Source organism: Gopherus flavomarginatus, chromosome 5, assembly GCF_025201925.1.
Source record: "Gopherus flavomarginatus isolate rGopFla2 chromosome 5, rGopFla2.mat.asm, whole genome shotgun sequence".
Classification (NCBI taxonomy): Eukaryota; Metazoa; Chordata; order Testudines; family Testudinidae; genus Gopherus; species Gopherus flavomarginatus.
Genome location: NC_066621.1, coordinates 45249445 through 45266361, shown reverse-complemented (window position 1 = coordinate 45266361; position 16917 = coordinate 45249445). Strand labels below are relative to the sequence as shown.

Sequence of the window (16917 nt, the reverse complement as noted above, 5' to 3'; positions counted from 1 at the left end):
AGTATAGTACCTTGATTAATTCAGTCACTGAGAGCAGCGAGTTTGAACAAAAAGGGTAAAATGATCCTGCAAGAGATACAGAATGGTGCTCCATGTAGTGCACATATCTGACATGCTGCACTGGTGAATGAGGAAGTTATAAATTGCTACAGCTGCTTCTTAAAAAACAGACTAGGGAAAATGAAGAGAAAGACATGTTGGAGGTTACCAAAAATTGCATCCCAAAGGTCTTTGCTTGAATGACAGGCACTTTATTCAGAAGAGAGTTTGCTTTGGGGACGTGAAAACAGAATCTTATATTATACCAGTAGCACTACAGCATGACTGTAAGGACAAACAGTGTAAGGCTCTGGAGCACTGAAGACAATGCCACACAAAGAATACAAAAATTCAGTTCCAAAGACGAAATGTTTTTTAATTTACTTTTAAAATATATATGAAATAAAGTAGTAACATAATGCATGGCCTTCACACAGACAATATTTGTAAACTTCATAGTTTACAAAAGCTAGTGGTACTACTTTGAGTTTTTTTTAAATCAAGTCTATTTCTGCACTTAATCTTCAATGCTGTCATTAAGAAAAGCCAGCTTCTTAGCCTGCATGGCAAAATAAAAACTGTATCTTCAATGAATAACAAGGGGGAAACACCCCAATAATTTAGTCAGTTTCAGTTCAAGAAACCTACTGCAAAATTAAAACTCAGACTGATATGTTCAATCTTTAAATGTGTCTAAAATTTAAGCAGAAAAAGACCCTCAACCACATCATTTCACTGATCAGGGCAGCAAGTAAATGTTTTTCTGTTTTGACTAAGATATTCAGAGGTTATTTTGCTTTTCTTCTTAACTTCCATCTCCACTTCATAAATACAGTTTATCATTTTATTCTGCTGTTAGCACTCCAGTCCAACTACTGTGTGGAGATTCTTTTGAAGTTGCTATTCCTCCACTGAAAATCAACTGAATGTTACGATGTACCACTTATACAGGACTTCTGGAGAAACATGTTACCCAATGCACCTGATACCTTAGACAACAGCAAGTTAATTAAATCCGAAACAGCCATGTTGTCTTGCAGAAGAAAAAAAACCCCAATAATAAAGTAATGGAATTTATTGTTAGCAAGATAAAACCAAAGAATCAAAAAATTGGACAACGCACAGATTTTAGACCACAGTGGTTTTTCAAAATGAAACAAAGTTAACTTTCTGTATCTAGATATTTCTAGGAAACTGGGTCTCAAGAATGCAGATAAACTTTGACATGAAACAGTAAATTGCTCTATAAAGGGGCTACTTACCAATTGTAAATCCACGTTCTCCAATGCATTACCGACACAGAGCCACAACTTAGGAACTGCGTGCTTAATTACATGACCATAGAATCATATTTAGCAAGACTTCACAGTTTGAGCATGTGCGCAAATTCCATCACATTCTAGGATTCACTAGCCAAGGGTCTAAATATGCCAGTCCTCTAATGGTTCCTGGAATTCCTCTACTTATAGAAGCCTTATTTAGAGTTGGGCTTTGAAGTATAGGGGAGATTCAGTGTGGCTCTGTGGAGGCAATGAATTTATAGAACAAGATTTACTGTTGGTAGCCCATCCACTTTGCTTCTCCATGCTGCTATCTCCATAGAACTCTACTGTATGAAACATTAACAAGCAGTGAATTCCCTGAGGAGGTGTCAAGTATCAGAGGGGTAGCCGTGTTAGTCTGGATCTGTAAAAGCAGCAAAGAATCCTGTGGCACCTTATAGACTAACAGACATTTTGGAGCATGAGCTTTCGTGGGTGAATACCCATGCATCTGAAGAAGTGGGTATTCACCCACGAAAGCTCATGCTCCAAAACGTCTGTTAGGGTATGTCTACACTTACAGTTTTGCAGCGCTGGTAGTTACAGCTGTGTTAGTACAGCTGTATAGGGCCAGCGCTGCAGTGTGGCCACATTTACAGCACTTGCAGCGCTGTTGGGAGTGGTGCATTGTGGGCAGCTATCCCACAGAGCACCTCGTCCCATTTCGGCGCTGTGGCTTGTGGGAAGGGGAAGGAAGTGTGTGTCTTTCCGCTTCCTGTTCCAACGCCCCGTGGTGCTTTGCTACACATTCCGAGCAGTTTGGCGGCATTGTGATTCTACAGCGCTTTTTCTGCGATTTTTGTTATAAATGGATCCTGAGCAGCTGACGACCTTATTGATGAATGTTGCCAGCACATCGCGCTTGGCAGTGGAGCTATTCCTTCAGCTGCAAAGTGAGAGTGACAGTGAGAGTGACAGTGAGGAGTCAGACGATGATATTGAATCGCCTCACTGTGAAGACAGTAAATTGCTTGTGGCAGTAACAGACGTGCTCAGCTCCGTGGACCAGCACGTTTGGGCTCGGGAAACCAGCACTCAGTGGTGGGATCAAATCGTCCTGCAATCCTGGGATGACGAGCAGTGGCTGCAGAACTTTCGGATGAGAAAAGCCACTTTCATGGCACTGTGTGCTGAGCTCGCCTCTACCCTGCGGCGCAGGGACACGAGATTGAGAGCTGCCCTGCCAGTGGAGAAGCGGGTGGCTATTGCAATCTGGAAGCTGGCAACTCCAGACTGCTTCAGATCGGTGGCGAACCAGTTTGGAGTGGGAAAGTCTACCGTTGGAATGGTGCTGATGCAAGTTTGCACAGCCATTAATCGCACCCTGCTAAGAAGAACCGTGACTCTTGGGAACGTGCAGGACATTGTGGATGGCTTTGCAGAAATGGGTTTCCCTAACTGTGGAGGGGCAATAGATGGGACGCATATTCCTATTCTGTCACCACCGCACCTGGCATCAGAGTACGTTAATCGCAAGGGTTATTTCTCCGTGGTTCTGCAAGCGCTTGTGGATCACCGTGGGCGTTTCACTGACATTTACTCAAGATGGCCTGGAAAGGTGCACAATGCACGCATCTGTAGGAACAGTTCCTTGTTCAGGAGGCTGAGGGCCGGGACTTTTTTCCCAGACAGCAAGATCACAGTAGGGGACGTCGAAATGCCCACTGTGATCCTTGGAGACCCCGCTTACCCCTTAATGCCCTGGCTCATGAAACCATATACAGGGAAGCTTGACAGGAGCAAGGACTGGTTCAACTACAGGCTGAGCCGGTGCAGAATGACTGTGGAGTGTGCTTTTGGCCGTCTGAAAGGCCGCTGGCGCTGTCTTTATGGGAAGCTAGATTTGGTGGAAAGCAGCATCACCCTGTTATATCCGCGTCCTGTACCCTCCATAATATTTGTGAAGGGAAGGGTGAAAGATTCAGTGAGGAATGGACCTCCGAGGTTCGACGCCTAGAGGATGAGTTTGCTCAGCCAGAGAGCAGGGCTAATAGGGAGGCCCAGGAAAGGGCTTCAAGGATTAGGGATGCTTTAAGGGAGCAATTTGATGATGAGAGCCAACAGTAATGTTTGATGCATTTGATGTGCTTTGCTTTACCTTGGTGTATAATATTTACCACTTCCAGCAACAATATAACGTAGTGAAATAGAAAAAAAAACTTTATTCAACATACAATACATAACAGGCAAGGGGTTGGGGTGGTGGACTGTACATTCACAGGTTTGAATATGTCCTATTTTGATCACTATTCAATGTCTGCTGCACTTCAGGATTACTATGCTACAGAATAATGGGGGTGGAGTGAACAGGGTAAGAATTATAGTTATCAGAGCTGGTAGGTGATCTTACAGGTGTTGGGGGCAGCTGGGGATAATAAGGAACTGGCTGCTGGAGAAAGTTGTTTTGTGGAAATACTGGGGAACAAGGAAGAGGGCTTTGGGAGGGCTGTGGGTTACCACGGTACATATTTGTCTGCATGGCTACAATAGACTCGAAAGATTCAGTTTGGCGAGACAGGAGGCTTATCATCTGCTCTGTGGTTTTTTTGGAAGACAATTCCTTTCTCCTGCTTTCTGTTTGCCTCCATTTATGTACACTCTTTCTCCATTCATGTACACTGTTTCTCCATTCATAGGTCTTCTCTCTCCATTCCTGTGTCTTCCTACTTTCTCTGTTGTAGTGGCTCATAACAGATTTGATCAATTCCTCTTTTGATTTTCTAGGATTCCGTCTCAAGTTCTGCAATCTACGTGAGGCCGGTGATCCGGCTGCAGTAGTCAAGGTCACTAGAAAAAAAAGAGAGATAGAACCATGTAATACACAGAGGCTACATTGTTTATTATCACACGTTGAAGGACTTTTTAGACTTTTGGTAGCATCCTTCTCACATACCTCACATAACACAGAGAGGGCAGGCAAGCTAAGTCATGGCGAGCAATGGGGTGAGTGGTTTTGCCCCGATTTCCCCTTGGGAGTGGAAATTGACCAGTGGGTCACTGGGGTTTATCAGCAATGGGTACAGGAGGTAGCTGGTGTCCTGAAGAGGGGACAGTAGTGAACAGGAAGGTGGTGAGCTAGCTGCTTGGGGGGGGAGGGGTGTTCTTTGGTCCGCGTTCACGCCGTCCTGCTGGTGGGGTAGGGGGGAAGCAACGCGTTGCTGCATGCCTGCTTGGAGGGTGGATGGGGAACACAGGAGCACACTGCGGTGCTGGATGCCTGCTTGGAGGGGGGGGTGGGGAACACCGGAGCATACCGCGGTGCTGGATGCCTGCTTGGAGGGGGGGTGGGGAACACCAGAGCACACCGCGGTGCTGGATGCCTGCTTGGAGGGGGGGTGGGGAACACCAGAGCACACCGTGGTGCTGGATGCCTGCTTGGAGGGGGGGGTGGGGAACACCGGAGCACACCGTGGTGCTGGATGCCTGCTTGGAGGGGGGGTGGGGAACACCGGGGCACACAGTGGTGCTGGATGCCTGCTTGGAACGGGGGTGGGGAACACAGGAGCGCACTGCGTGGCTGCCTACGTGCTGGGGGGGGGGGGGGGGGGGGTTAAAAACAGAGCGCCATGGGCTGGGGAAACGCGAACCTGGCGCCCGGCACTCAATTATACCTAAACTCTCAACAGGGTTTCCTACTGCCAGACATATCACTGCTGCGTGTTACCTGGGAAGAGAGGGAGGGTCTTCTACAGGAATGTGGATACCGCCCTGGCCCCTATGCAGCTTGCCTGTGTGCAGCCATGGTCCCCCCACCCCTCGCTGCACAGTGGGTTGGACGAGTTAGCCTGACCGGGACAGGGACCACAGTGGCTCTCCCAATCAATTTGAGAAAGCAAATTGCAAACGCTCTTGCAGCAACATTTCAAGAGATTACCGAGGCAAATTACAGAGACGTGATAGAGCAAATCAATGGGCTATTCCACGTTTAGGCATGCATGCAGGCAGCCATAACCAAAATCCTCCTCTCCCAAAACATAAAAATCTACTTACCCCGAGCACGATCCTCAGCTTCTTCCTCAACATCAACTTCCAGCTGCTGCGACTGGCTAGCCTCCTCCTGGCTTGAGAAGAGCTCCTGGCTGCATGTGTACTGGGACTCCGGGGTGTCTCCCTCCACGCCAGTAGCCTCACTGTCGCCGTCCTCTACAACCTCCCCCACTTCTCCCTGCTCTGAACTCTCCATCGTGCTCCTAGGATTGGCAGTGGGGTCACATCCAAGTATGGCATCCAGCTCCTTGTAAAAACGGCAGGTTGTGGGGGCAGCTCCTGAGCGGCGATTTCCCTCACAGACTTTGTAGTAAGCACTCCTCAGCTCTTTAATTTTGACCCTGCACTGCAACGCGTCCCGTTCATGGCCCCTTCTCATCAAGGACTGCGATATCTGCCCATAGGTATCATAATTTCTCCTTCTGGAGCGCAGCTGTGCTTGCACAGCCTCCTCTCCCCAAACACTAATGAGGTCCTGCAGCTCTGCATTGGTCCATGCTGGGGCTCGTTTGGTGCGTGGAGGCATGGTCGCTGAGTGATTGATTGATTAATTGCACTCCACACCTGGCTGAGCAAACAGGAAGGGGATTTTTAAAATTCCCGGGGCATTTAAAGGAGGGGTCAGGTGAGCCCAGGGCAGTGGAGTTTGCATGATTACCAGAGAGGCTTCTAAGGTATGCTGGGATACCTGCTTATGCCACGGAGGTCAATAAAAACGCTGGTGAGTGTCTACACTTGCTGACCAGCGCTGGTGATCCAGCGCTGGATCCTCTACACCCAAGGCTCGACCGGGTGTACGGCCAGCGCTGCAAACAGGGAGTTGCAGCACTGGCCGTGCTGTGCAAGTGTGTACACATCCTAAGTTGCAACGCTGTAACCCCCTCACCAGCGCTGCAACTCTGTAGTGTAGACAAGGCCTTAGTCTATAAGGTGCCACAGGATTCTTTGCTCCTTGAGGAGGTGGGGGCTGAGGTGCTCTGCAAAGTTAAACAACTGAAGCACTGCTCTGCAGAAATCAGAATGTGTTCTTTATGCAATGATGAGAGAATGTGTGGGTGTGAGGTGAAGTCCACATAACACTCCTAAAGATTTCAAATAAGGGCTCACTGTGGAGCTATACCATTTGGAAAGCCAGCTACCTAGCCCCCTAAATCCAGGAGATCTTCAGAAGCAATGAGCATCAGCGAGTTCATAACATTATTAAATGCAGTCTTATCCATTCAGAAAACCTGACCTCCAGCTTTTTCTCCAATGGGAAAAATGGTTTCACTTTCTAAATATGTTAGTTCCGCCTAAGTAGTAGATGACCGCTCTCACCATCCAGGATGTGACTCACCTCCCCATGAACACTATGAAGCTTTGGGAAAGAGACAGCAATACTGACAGACTGAGAAGACAGTCTAATATCATTAATGTGAAAATTCAGAATGAGACTTCAAAACTGCCTTGTCTTTGCTGAATGCTGTAGAAGGTGGGTTGACTGCCAAGGCTTGTAACTTCATGATGCTCATGGCCACGGAGGAGGCCACTGGAAAGGACACCTTCAGTGAGAGGCAGTATAGTGAGCAAGAATCCAGATGAATGGGCCCTTCTACAGGTTTAACTAACACCAAAGTCAAGTCTCCCATCAGCTAGGTTTCACAATGGGAGAATACTAGTTTGTAAGACCCTTTAAAAAGTGTTTCACAAAATACCATGAACCATAAGCAGACCTTAGCCATAGCTAAAAATAGCTAAGGGTGGCTTTTACAGCAAAGAGAAAGCCCAATACAACTGGATCCAGACAAACCTCTTAAACTGGCTCAACTGGCAGCATAACACTTCCTACCATATGGCTATTTGGACTCCAGTATGGCAATCTTGGATTTCTCAATCAAGCAGAAGACATCTTGACCTAGAAACCCATCAGCAATATTGCCAAGTGAAATCACTTGAGGTCTGGGTGAGCTACTCTACCATTCAGCTGGGACAAAAAAAATCTTCACTCTGGAGAAGTGACTAGATGACTTCTGGACAGCAACTCTAGGAACTAAACCTGACATGCCTGAGATCAATGATCCTGTTGAACCTTCCTCAGTATTTTGGGGGAAAAGGAAAAAAAAAAAAACCAAGAAGGAGTAAAGAAGACTTCTTTCTTACTACAAAAGGCAGAACATCTGATATGCATTGTGATCTCAAGTAGCATTTCAGACACTTGTCTTGGCATATAACAAGGCATCCGTATCTGGATGACCACTTGGCAACTATCAGATGATCAACTCAGAATCTGAGTGATCTCTTATGCAGATCTGTAGGATGCCAACTCAGATTGTCAAGTGAGGTATTGTTTGTGCCAGCCAGATGCAGAGCAGAGTGCCCCCCTTTGTTTCAGATGCATCACTCTCACAGACTGATTGCCTCCTGACTCAGAGGTGACACAGCACTACCCTTTCTAGTGCAGAAGAGTACAGCTCAGATTAAAGGCTACAGTTAATCTCAACAGAAGGGCACCCCCTTCAAGACACTCTCTAGCACTGTGCTGCATCAAGAGTCTGCTGAGAGAGGAGGATATCAGCATGTCAAGCTGAGAACACTTGTTCTGTACAGATTCCATCACCCTTGCAAGGATCACATCTGCAGCAACACAAAAGAAGTGACGACATGTAGGTGACCATCAGGCTGAACATTTGCAAATAAAAATCCCATTGACTGTTCTGGGCCGGATTTAGCTGGGTCTACTGCCTGGATCAGATCTCTGATATTCTGAGATAAGCAAGCTAGAGCCCTTGCAGAATCTACTGTATCCCCTACAAAGCTCAGAGCCTAAATTGAGACCAAAAATTTACTTACTTTCAGACAGAGAGAGAAAGCAAGCCCCCTACTTGCCCCATGTTAGGAGCTACCCTGCTGTACAACTGAGGTCCTATGAGCCAGATAAGCTATAAATACATCTGCAGGTCTCAACAAAGCAGATCAGCTACACCACCACCAAGCACTTGGTGAATACACAAGGAGCTGCTGCCAGCCCAAAGCTCAACATCTTATACTAGTAGTGCTTGCTGCCTGCCATGAACCTAAAGTAGTACTTATGTCTACCTTATTGAGACAGGGAAACAAGAATCTTGAAAGCCAAGGGCCCTAAACTAGTCCTGAGAGTTGAGGATAGGAATTATGCTCCCTAACAAAACCATGTGGAATCTGGATTTCCTTAGGTATTATTCAATCTGCAAGTGGCCAGAATAGGCTGCAGGCTACTGAGTCTTTTGGAAAGTGAAAAATATCAGGAGAAAGGTTTTGGCACCACATCTACAGAGTTCCCATTTTCAACCGAAAGTCAACACTACTTTTTCCAGCAGTGTGTGAGAAGGATGCCTAAAAAGAGCTTGGGTTTTGGCATGATTTCAAACTAAAGGTGCATCCCTGTTTGACTGTGTGTAAGATTCAGTCTGAAGAAATGGCTTGCTCCCTCTCCCTCCCCCTCCCAAAAAAAGAGGACAGTTACCACACAAGAGTAAAAGAGGGGAAAGGATGAAAAATCTAAGTCTTACAACTGGTTGTGAGTCGCATCCTCAGATACAGTCTAGATGCATTACATACTGCCACAGCAGTAGAGGAAGAAGCCTTTCCTCCTCCAATGGGGATGGAAAGCCTTCCAAGACTGTCTGGGCCCTGTGCCAGGCAGCTCCAGAAGAGTACTCTCAAAACTGCAACATTTGGAACCAGAAGACACCTTTTAGGAGCCAAGTGATCCAAATTTAGAAAACCTGGCTGTGGGTCTGGTGGTCTTCAGTTTCTTTAAGGCGTCGTCGGTCCCTTAGAAGAGTGAATTCATTATTTTGCCTTCGGCCTGTGCCAAAAGTTCAAAATTCCAGAGCCAAAGAGATCTCCCGCAAGACAGACTGGCATGGTCAAAACCAAACAGCTTCACTGGACATGTCAAAAGGGACCCTCAGCAAATGCCTACATAGACTTATTGGTCCTCAAAGACGTTGAGGAACTTTTTTGGTCCATTAGAATAAATTCGGCCTAAAAGGCCATCTTAAACTATAATGAAGACTTACATGGGGGCATGACAGCCTGGCAGCGAGAGGCCTTGAGCATCAGGACTGCAGAGAAATAACCTATTAGGCATACCTAACTTCTGGATGTTTTGTTTCCCGGGGTAGATGCCATTTTCCCAGCTTCTGATTTATCATTTGCAGCCAAAACTACAAGTGAGCATGTGGAAGAATATTGAGAGTAGCTCAAATTCCTCTGTAGTTCTTGGTCCAAAGCACATGATTTCCTAGAAACCAAGGCAGCCAAGACAGACTGGTTGCAGACCTCTTCAGCCAGTTCCAGCAGACTTTAACTGATAGACAAAACTACTTTCCTTTGGAGATTCAAGATGTTAAAATAATGTGTTATTTCTGGACAAAGTCACTAAATGGATCTCCAGAGCTATCAGTTCATCAAGTCCTCTGTAACACCAGGCCCTTCAGAAGAAAGGAGGAAGTGGGTAAGAGCCTCGTCAGAGGATGTGGTAGACGGTAAACTTCTCAGAACTGGCCTCCCAGTTTCTCTTTTAGGCCTGGTCGTGTGTATGCACGCGTGTGTGTGGATACGCAACATCAGCTACAGGAATACCGTAGCTGAAGTCGACGTATCTTAATTTCAACTTATCTCCCACCCTCACAGCGTGGGATCAACAGTCGCGGCTCCCCTGTCTACTCCGCTACCGCCGCTCACTCTGGTGGAGTTCCGGAGTTGACGGGAGAGCGTTCGGGGATCGATATATCGTGTCTCATCTAGACGTGATATATTGATCCCCGATAAATCGATCGCTACCTGCCGATCTGGCAGGTAGTCTGGACGTACCCTTAGAAGCGTTTGACATCATCAAGCAGAACTACTAATTGTGAGGGCTAAGGTCAGGGAATCCAGAGAAGACTGCCTTCTACAAAGAAAATGACCTGTTTCATCATCACTCCCTGGAGAAATCACTAACTCAGGAGGCAGAGGATCAAAGGCCTAAAAGCCCTAAGATGCACAATAACCATATGGAGAAAAGCCTACGTAAGATTTAAACTCTGAAGCTGCCTAAGATGACATTTAATGCTCCACAGATGCTCCAGTACAGAAAACTAGGCTCCTTTTTACATAGCGCTGAAGTGAAAAAAACCTGTTTTTCTTGGTTTCAAGAAGTTCAAATCACCAAAATTAGATTCAGTAAGAACTGTGATTAAATGGATTTGAAAGTGACACCAGCTTGCTCCACAAACATGGCATTCATAGCATCAAGGTCCTATTTGTAAAGCTCTGGGAAATGCTGACGTACAGAGAAAATCTCACCTGAACCATTCTGATAGACCCTGAAGGTGAAGTAGTAGGAGCTTGGTACTATGATAATTTGAGTCTCCAATATCTCATCTATTGGAGTATTCAAAGGGCACTGACTTCTGGTGCTTTAGTCAGATGGATCCATCTTGCCATAGATGACCAGTCCACCTGCTTCTATTCTTCTTGTGATCCCAATATAGGTGACTTCTCCAAATTCTAGGAGTCTGTCTGGATGCTTATCAGAGCACCCTTTTATCTTATAATATTTCCTCTTCAAAACATCAACCAACTACTGCTCAAAAGGATTTGGTGATTCACATGGCATATGTGGGGCTCTGAGGAGGCATGGTCATGAGAATACTGCATTAATGTGATTAAAGTTTCTAACTAAATCCAGGCATATTATTTCAGACTTCATATTCTTTCACTAATGTTTTAGAGAAAATAATAAAATCACCAGCAACATATAATACACAATTCACCACACTTATTTTCTATTTGAGAGCAGTAGCTCAGTCAACAGGGGCTGGGGGAAGGCAAAAAGAGGAAAGGGAAAATTTAATTTAAATGTTTTACTAAGACTTTTAAAGATGTCTTGCCCGCCCAATGATTTCTGGGCAAATAACAAATCCTTAAAGAATCTTTAATTGCTAAATCAGACCCACAGAGAAAATTTATATATAACACAAGATATTTGTATATTTATCCAGTTGCAGCAGAAAATAGGATCTTGGTTTCCAGAGATGTAAGGGAAAGTTGATCTTCGATTAGCCTTGTGCTGTACTGTTTACATAAATACAAACCTTGTAACCATACGCAAATCAACAGATACAAAACCTCTTCAAGATTACTGTAGAATATTTGTGACATAACTATTTGCATAGCAGCCTCCTCTCAACTTGCCTAAAGGAAAAAAAGTGCATTTTCTACCATGACTGGATGTTTTGCTTTAGACACACTTTAATATACATGGTGTAATGTTTGCAAGACCTCTTAACACTGAAGTTGAAGATGTTCCAGAATTAAGAGTTGTGAAACTAATTTAATTTCTACTATCATGGCATGTCCTGGTACTAGTGTTTCTTATTCTCTGAACAATTATCTAGTCATTCTGCATCTGAAGTTTTTTACCATGCAAAACAAGAAAAACACTTTACTAGATAAAAGCAACAAAATCCAAGCTGTCTGGCCATGACAATAACCAGATGTGACCAAGAGAAGCTAAATAAGAACTATGCTGATGCCTTTATTTTAATTCATTGCAATAAGACACTTTCTCAACAGAACTGGGAAAATGTGTTTCTGACGGAAGCTTTATGCATCACCAAAATGTTTCTCACACTGCTTCAAATTTAATAACTATTACCCTTGAAGTCTAATTGCACACTGCCTGTAACACTGTTTTACAGGCCTGAGAAAGGAAGAACTACATGGTGATAGTCTTTGTTTCACAGCCATTTGTTTGAAATCAGTAACATCTTAAAACAAACAAAAAACTGAAGAAATGTAGTTTGCTCGTTGTAATCTTATAACCAGAAAACATTACACATTTATGAAGTTGGCATGTCAATCATAAAATAAAGAAAGGAGAAATAATTTCTCTGCACGATCATTGCTTTGACAGGAAGCTACAGAATCATGTATACACCTATCTCCTTCATCTGACTTCCTATGCAATAAAATGAGGGCGTTTTTAACTGCAGTTGCATCTGTAACCAGTTGGGGCAACTACAGCAGATGCTCAATACTGCAGTAACAAGGACCTTAAGAATACTTACCTAAATAGGCAGTTTTATTGTGGACTCAAGATGCCATTCTAACCAATACCCTGAAATACACCTGAAGAATGAAAGCATTCCTTAAATGGCAGAAGGATGGATGCTGAGTTCTGAAAATGCAGCTTTTTAGAATGGGTCTGCAGATTTCAAGCATTTGTTAACACACCACTGCACCAATATAACGCTAATGTGTAAGGCCTTACTAGTAGTGCATTAATTTTTATTGCATGACAACATGGATTAATTAAGCATTCATATTGGTCAACCTGTTTTTCTACATCCAAAACACATTCGACGTAGTAAAATACAGCAATGATCTAGTAATGTGATTGTATATAAATAGTCGCGCTTAGATAAAAAATTATTCTAACATAATGGTCAAATATTCTGGATCTTCAATAAATCAAAACAAAACTTTATCCAAGTTTGAATTATCTGATTAATTTCTATTTGTAATAAAGTTCTAACTGAGATCAAGGCCCCATTGTGTTTATACAATGCCTAACACAAAATAAGAGAGAGTTCCTCCAATGATTATATGTATTTTTGGTAAGCATACAGAATTAAAACTACTGCAATAAAAGTCCATACACGGACAACAATTTAACAGGATGTTACAGACTGTGTATAATCTGTGGAATTTCTGAAAAATAGGAATAAACACTCAAAAACCAGACACTGATCCACACCAATTTTAGGTTCAAGTTTTCAAGAAGATGTGTGTCTAAGTACAAATGTATACGCCTGACTTGGGTGCAAAGTCCCAAGTGTGCACATGTATATAGGCATGCATATAGACAATCTGAATTGCATCACTCTAGGGGGATTTTGCATGCACTTGTTTGCGATTATTGGCCTCAATGCCAACAACATTTAAATGGTCACACTAGGCCTTTTAATACATCAGAGACTGAAGGAAGCCCAGCATCTGAAGTAACAAAAATTTTACTTTTACCACCAAACATCATTTCAAAAGGCTAATAATATAACCCCTTCTGAACTGATTAATGTAACCGTTACCTAGATTAAGAAACTTTCTACTAAGTTCCTGCTCAATAATGGAACTTGACAACGGGTTTAATGGAAATACCAACTACAGTGGTGCAGCTACATGTTGCTACCATGCTCTGAGTGCCATTTACCAGAGCAGCACCACTCTGAAGGCTGAAGTTACCCAACAGAACAGGAATATAAAAACAGATACTACCATTTAGTAAATTTCTACAGATATGCAAGAAATTCCTCATTTACCCTTGATTATTTCTCTGCTAAGTAAATAAAGACAAACAAAGTTACCTAGTATTCATTTTGTGTGTCTGAAAACCTAAATAGGGATCAAGAACCAAACTAGTTGCTAGGTCATCATTTTCACATAGCTCCTTGGCAGACATTCCAGAGGAAGGCACATAACGACTTTGGCCCTCAAATCCTGAAGCACCACTACCTGCGAAAAGCAAAAAACAACAGGGTTACTTAAATAGAAAACTATTCAGTCTTACAGTATCCTCTCTAAAAGGGCACCGCCACCAAGGATACCAGCAGCAACAAGAAGTGCGAGGCACTGCACTAGTGCAGGCCTGGCTTGGATGCCCTCAATCAGCTGGTACACCAGCTAAAGTAAGTCCATTTAAGAGAGACCACTCTGCTATCACCAGGGATTCCAGCAGCCTGTTTTGTTGATTGGAAGTATAATGGGAGAGGGGAAGAAGTGAGGTCCATGAGTATCATCTCTGACCTGTGAGTTCATGATGTAGGTTCTCACTCTTTCGTTTTATTTGATCTCCTTTGGTCTCTGTGGCAAGGGGCCATGAAACAATTAGGATGCTATCTTTCTGGACAGGACGAAAGACCAGATGAAATGGCAGCTTTCTCTAATCCTGGGCTGACCTAGAATTTGGTTTAGGTGATCTCCTATTATTTAAATATGCCCAGGAAACTGACATTTCTTTCAGATGCAGACCTTGCAAACAGTCTCACATACCTTCCTTGCCTAGAGATTAGATTGTTGCAGTGTGCTTCACAAAACTCTCTCAAAATCATTCAGCAAATGAAGCTGGGGCTAAGTTTGGAAGCATGCTTTTTATAGTGTTACATCTGAACTTAAGGTTATTGCAACAGTACTCTCAGATCCGCAAGAAAGGGGATTGCTGGTAGGATGTTCTCCTTGAACTTGGAACTTGTACCATTTCAGCCAGAATGAAGTAAACCAAATCTGTTAACATTGCAGACATGCAAAAGGCCCATCTGAAGAGGATAAATTAGGAGGGTGATAAGTCATCAGGCAGGGGGAAAGTGAGGACACAGAGGGGAGATTGTTTTCCCTACCTATTGTTCGTTACTAGTGCTACACACAATGGATGGTGTAATTTAATTTTTAAAATACTGTAAGGGTACCTTAACCCATGGATATATGTGCTCGTAAAATCATTACCAGTACAAAATTCAGCAACATTTGCCTCAGAGATTTCAAATTATCAATATAAAAGTAAAGCCTGATTTTCCAAACTCCAAATACCAGTGTTACCTGAAAATTGTATCTGGTCCTCTACTTGAAATCCATAATAAAAATTTAAATTTGTTTTTAAGAAACCTCAGTTTTAGAATGGATTACTGACGTAGGTGTGACTAATAAAATTGGGGTTTACCTATACAAGCATGTACACTTATATAACTTTCACAACTGGTTCCACAAGATTTGTGGACAAATTATTATTTCAGAATATGTCTGAAGTCCACTCTGCAACCATGTTAGTTCTTAGCCATCACATATTAAGGATGTTTGTTGTATGCAATTTTTTTCCACTGAATTCAAAATAAATCAAAGTTAAATCATTTGCATTTAACTTTTCAATGGGACTTAATACTTATTTCTGAAATACTCATGACAGAATTACAAGTATAATAAAAATATTCTACTGCTAACTGTATGTGGGGACAACAGCCTTCCCAGTGAACTAACCATGTATCTCAAGATTTCAGAATAAGCAATTAAAAAACTAACAAATCAGTAAGCAAGATTCTGCTATGATTCACATCACAATCCAACCCCACAAACATGTACATACATCTGCTTGATCTTCTCTCAACTCCATTTTTGCTAGTCTTTGGATCCTCCTTTCCAGCGTTCTGCAACTTGGACTCATTCTGCTGATGTTCATTAGACAACTTGCCTCCATTTTTCCTGCCATTTACCACCATGTTCTTGGATTCTCCCAACCACTTCATTCCCACAGGCAGCCTGACCCAGTTGCATTTAGTCACTTTTCAAAAGGCTTGGAGAAGTGGGTCAATAATTTCAGTTTCAATCCTAGTGGAAACAAAAACACCATAATATACAAAAAGATTAACATTAAATGAGAAGCCTTTTTCAAAGCACAGTTTTAAGACAAAATCTCAGAGGTGCTCAGGAATGGTAAGAATTACTGTACAACTATAACAAATTACAAGAACCATAGGCTTTAAAAAATAATCAAGAAACCAACTGAGTACTTGCTAGTTTGAAATATTTAAAGGAATTATACTTTGATACAAAACTTTCACTGATCAGGATTCAGAACTGGAAGTTATGCATGTCAAAGCACCATGTCTTTGAAGAGACAAGAGAGTCTCAGCAACTGTGCTGATTAATGCTGAAAGGCATTATTACTTCTATATTACCATATGGTACCATAAGCATGCGAAGTGCTGTATAGACGTAAGTAATCCAAAAAAGTTCCTCATTCCAAAAGAGTTTACAGTCTGAGTTGGTCTATGGAGCTTGTAAATACTATGAGTCCTACATTTTTTTTTTAAAAGATTAGTCTTAAAAGTTATAAACTTAACCTGCATAGATGATGGTGATTATCATGTCAACTGGCATTATGCTCACAGGGTTTATAACTTTCTAGCAGCACTCAGGGTAGAGAAAGAAACAAAACAGATTTAATATGATTCAAATTAGGAGCCCTGGCAGGAGCCATCACAGACACTCTTATTTATTTTTGATCATTTGCAACAGCCACTTGATCCACAGCAGTGGAGGCTCTGAAACAGAGTAAGCAAACTTGACACCTCCATATCAGAAAACACTGGGGAAATGCTACCCAATAAGTGTTTGACATTTCTGATGGAAACAATGGTTCAAAGTTTCATTTTAAATCATGTTTTCAAACACACACAGCTCGACCACTTATAAAAACGGTACATACAATAGGCCAGAGGTAGCTCCAGGGGTAAAATGTCTGACAATCATGCCCTCCTCAAAGGAAGCTGTAGCCCAGCCTGTGATGAACTCTGGTGATGCACTGCTGCTGTCTACCCCATATTCAACTGTAAGCACTAGAGCATATTTAGAAGGCACTTAAAAGATCCAGGTTTTAGATGGTTTCTCTTGTTTGGACAAGTCTTTCACACAGCCATAACTTAGGCTATGTCTATATTAGCAGTTTTGTTGGTATTATCTATGTCGCCCAAGGATGTGAAAAAAAAAAAACGCCCTCTTAAGCGACATAAGT

General features: G+C 43.0%; 1 protein-coding gene across 2 annotated transcripts in view; it reads right to left on the bottom strand.

The window, feature by feature from the left end:
- KMT5B (lysine methyltransferase 5B) overlaps positions 1–15748 on the bottom strand; it is a 45802-nt gene extending 30054 nt beyond the window's left edge. For both annotated transcript variants that reach the window (XM_050952841.1, XM_050952842.1), the window contains exons 1-2: positions 15490–15748; positions 13721–13868 (exon numbers count right to left, since the gene is read on the bottom strand). In XM_050952841.1, the coding sequence (XP_050808798.1) occupies positions 13721–13868; positions 15490–15649 (308 nt within the window). In that variant the 5' untranslated portion in view covers positions 15650–15748. The remainder of the gene's footprint in view (positions 1–13720; positions 13869–15489) is intronic.
- Between the last annotated feature and the right edge of the window lie 1169 nt (positions 15749–16917).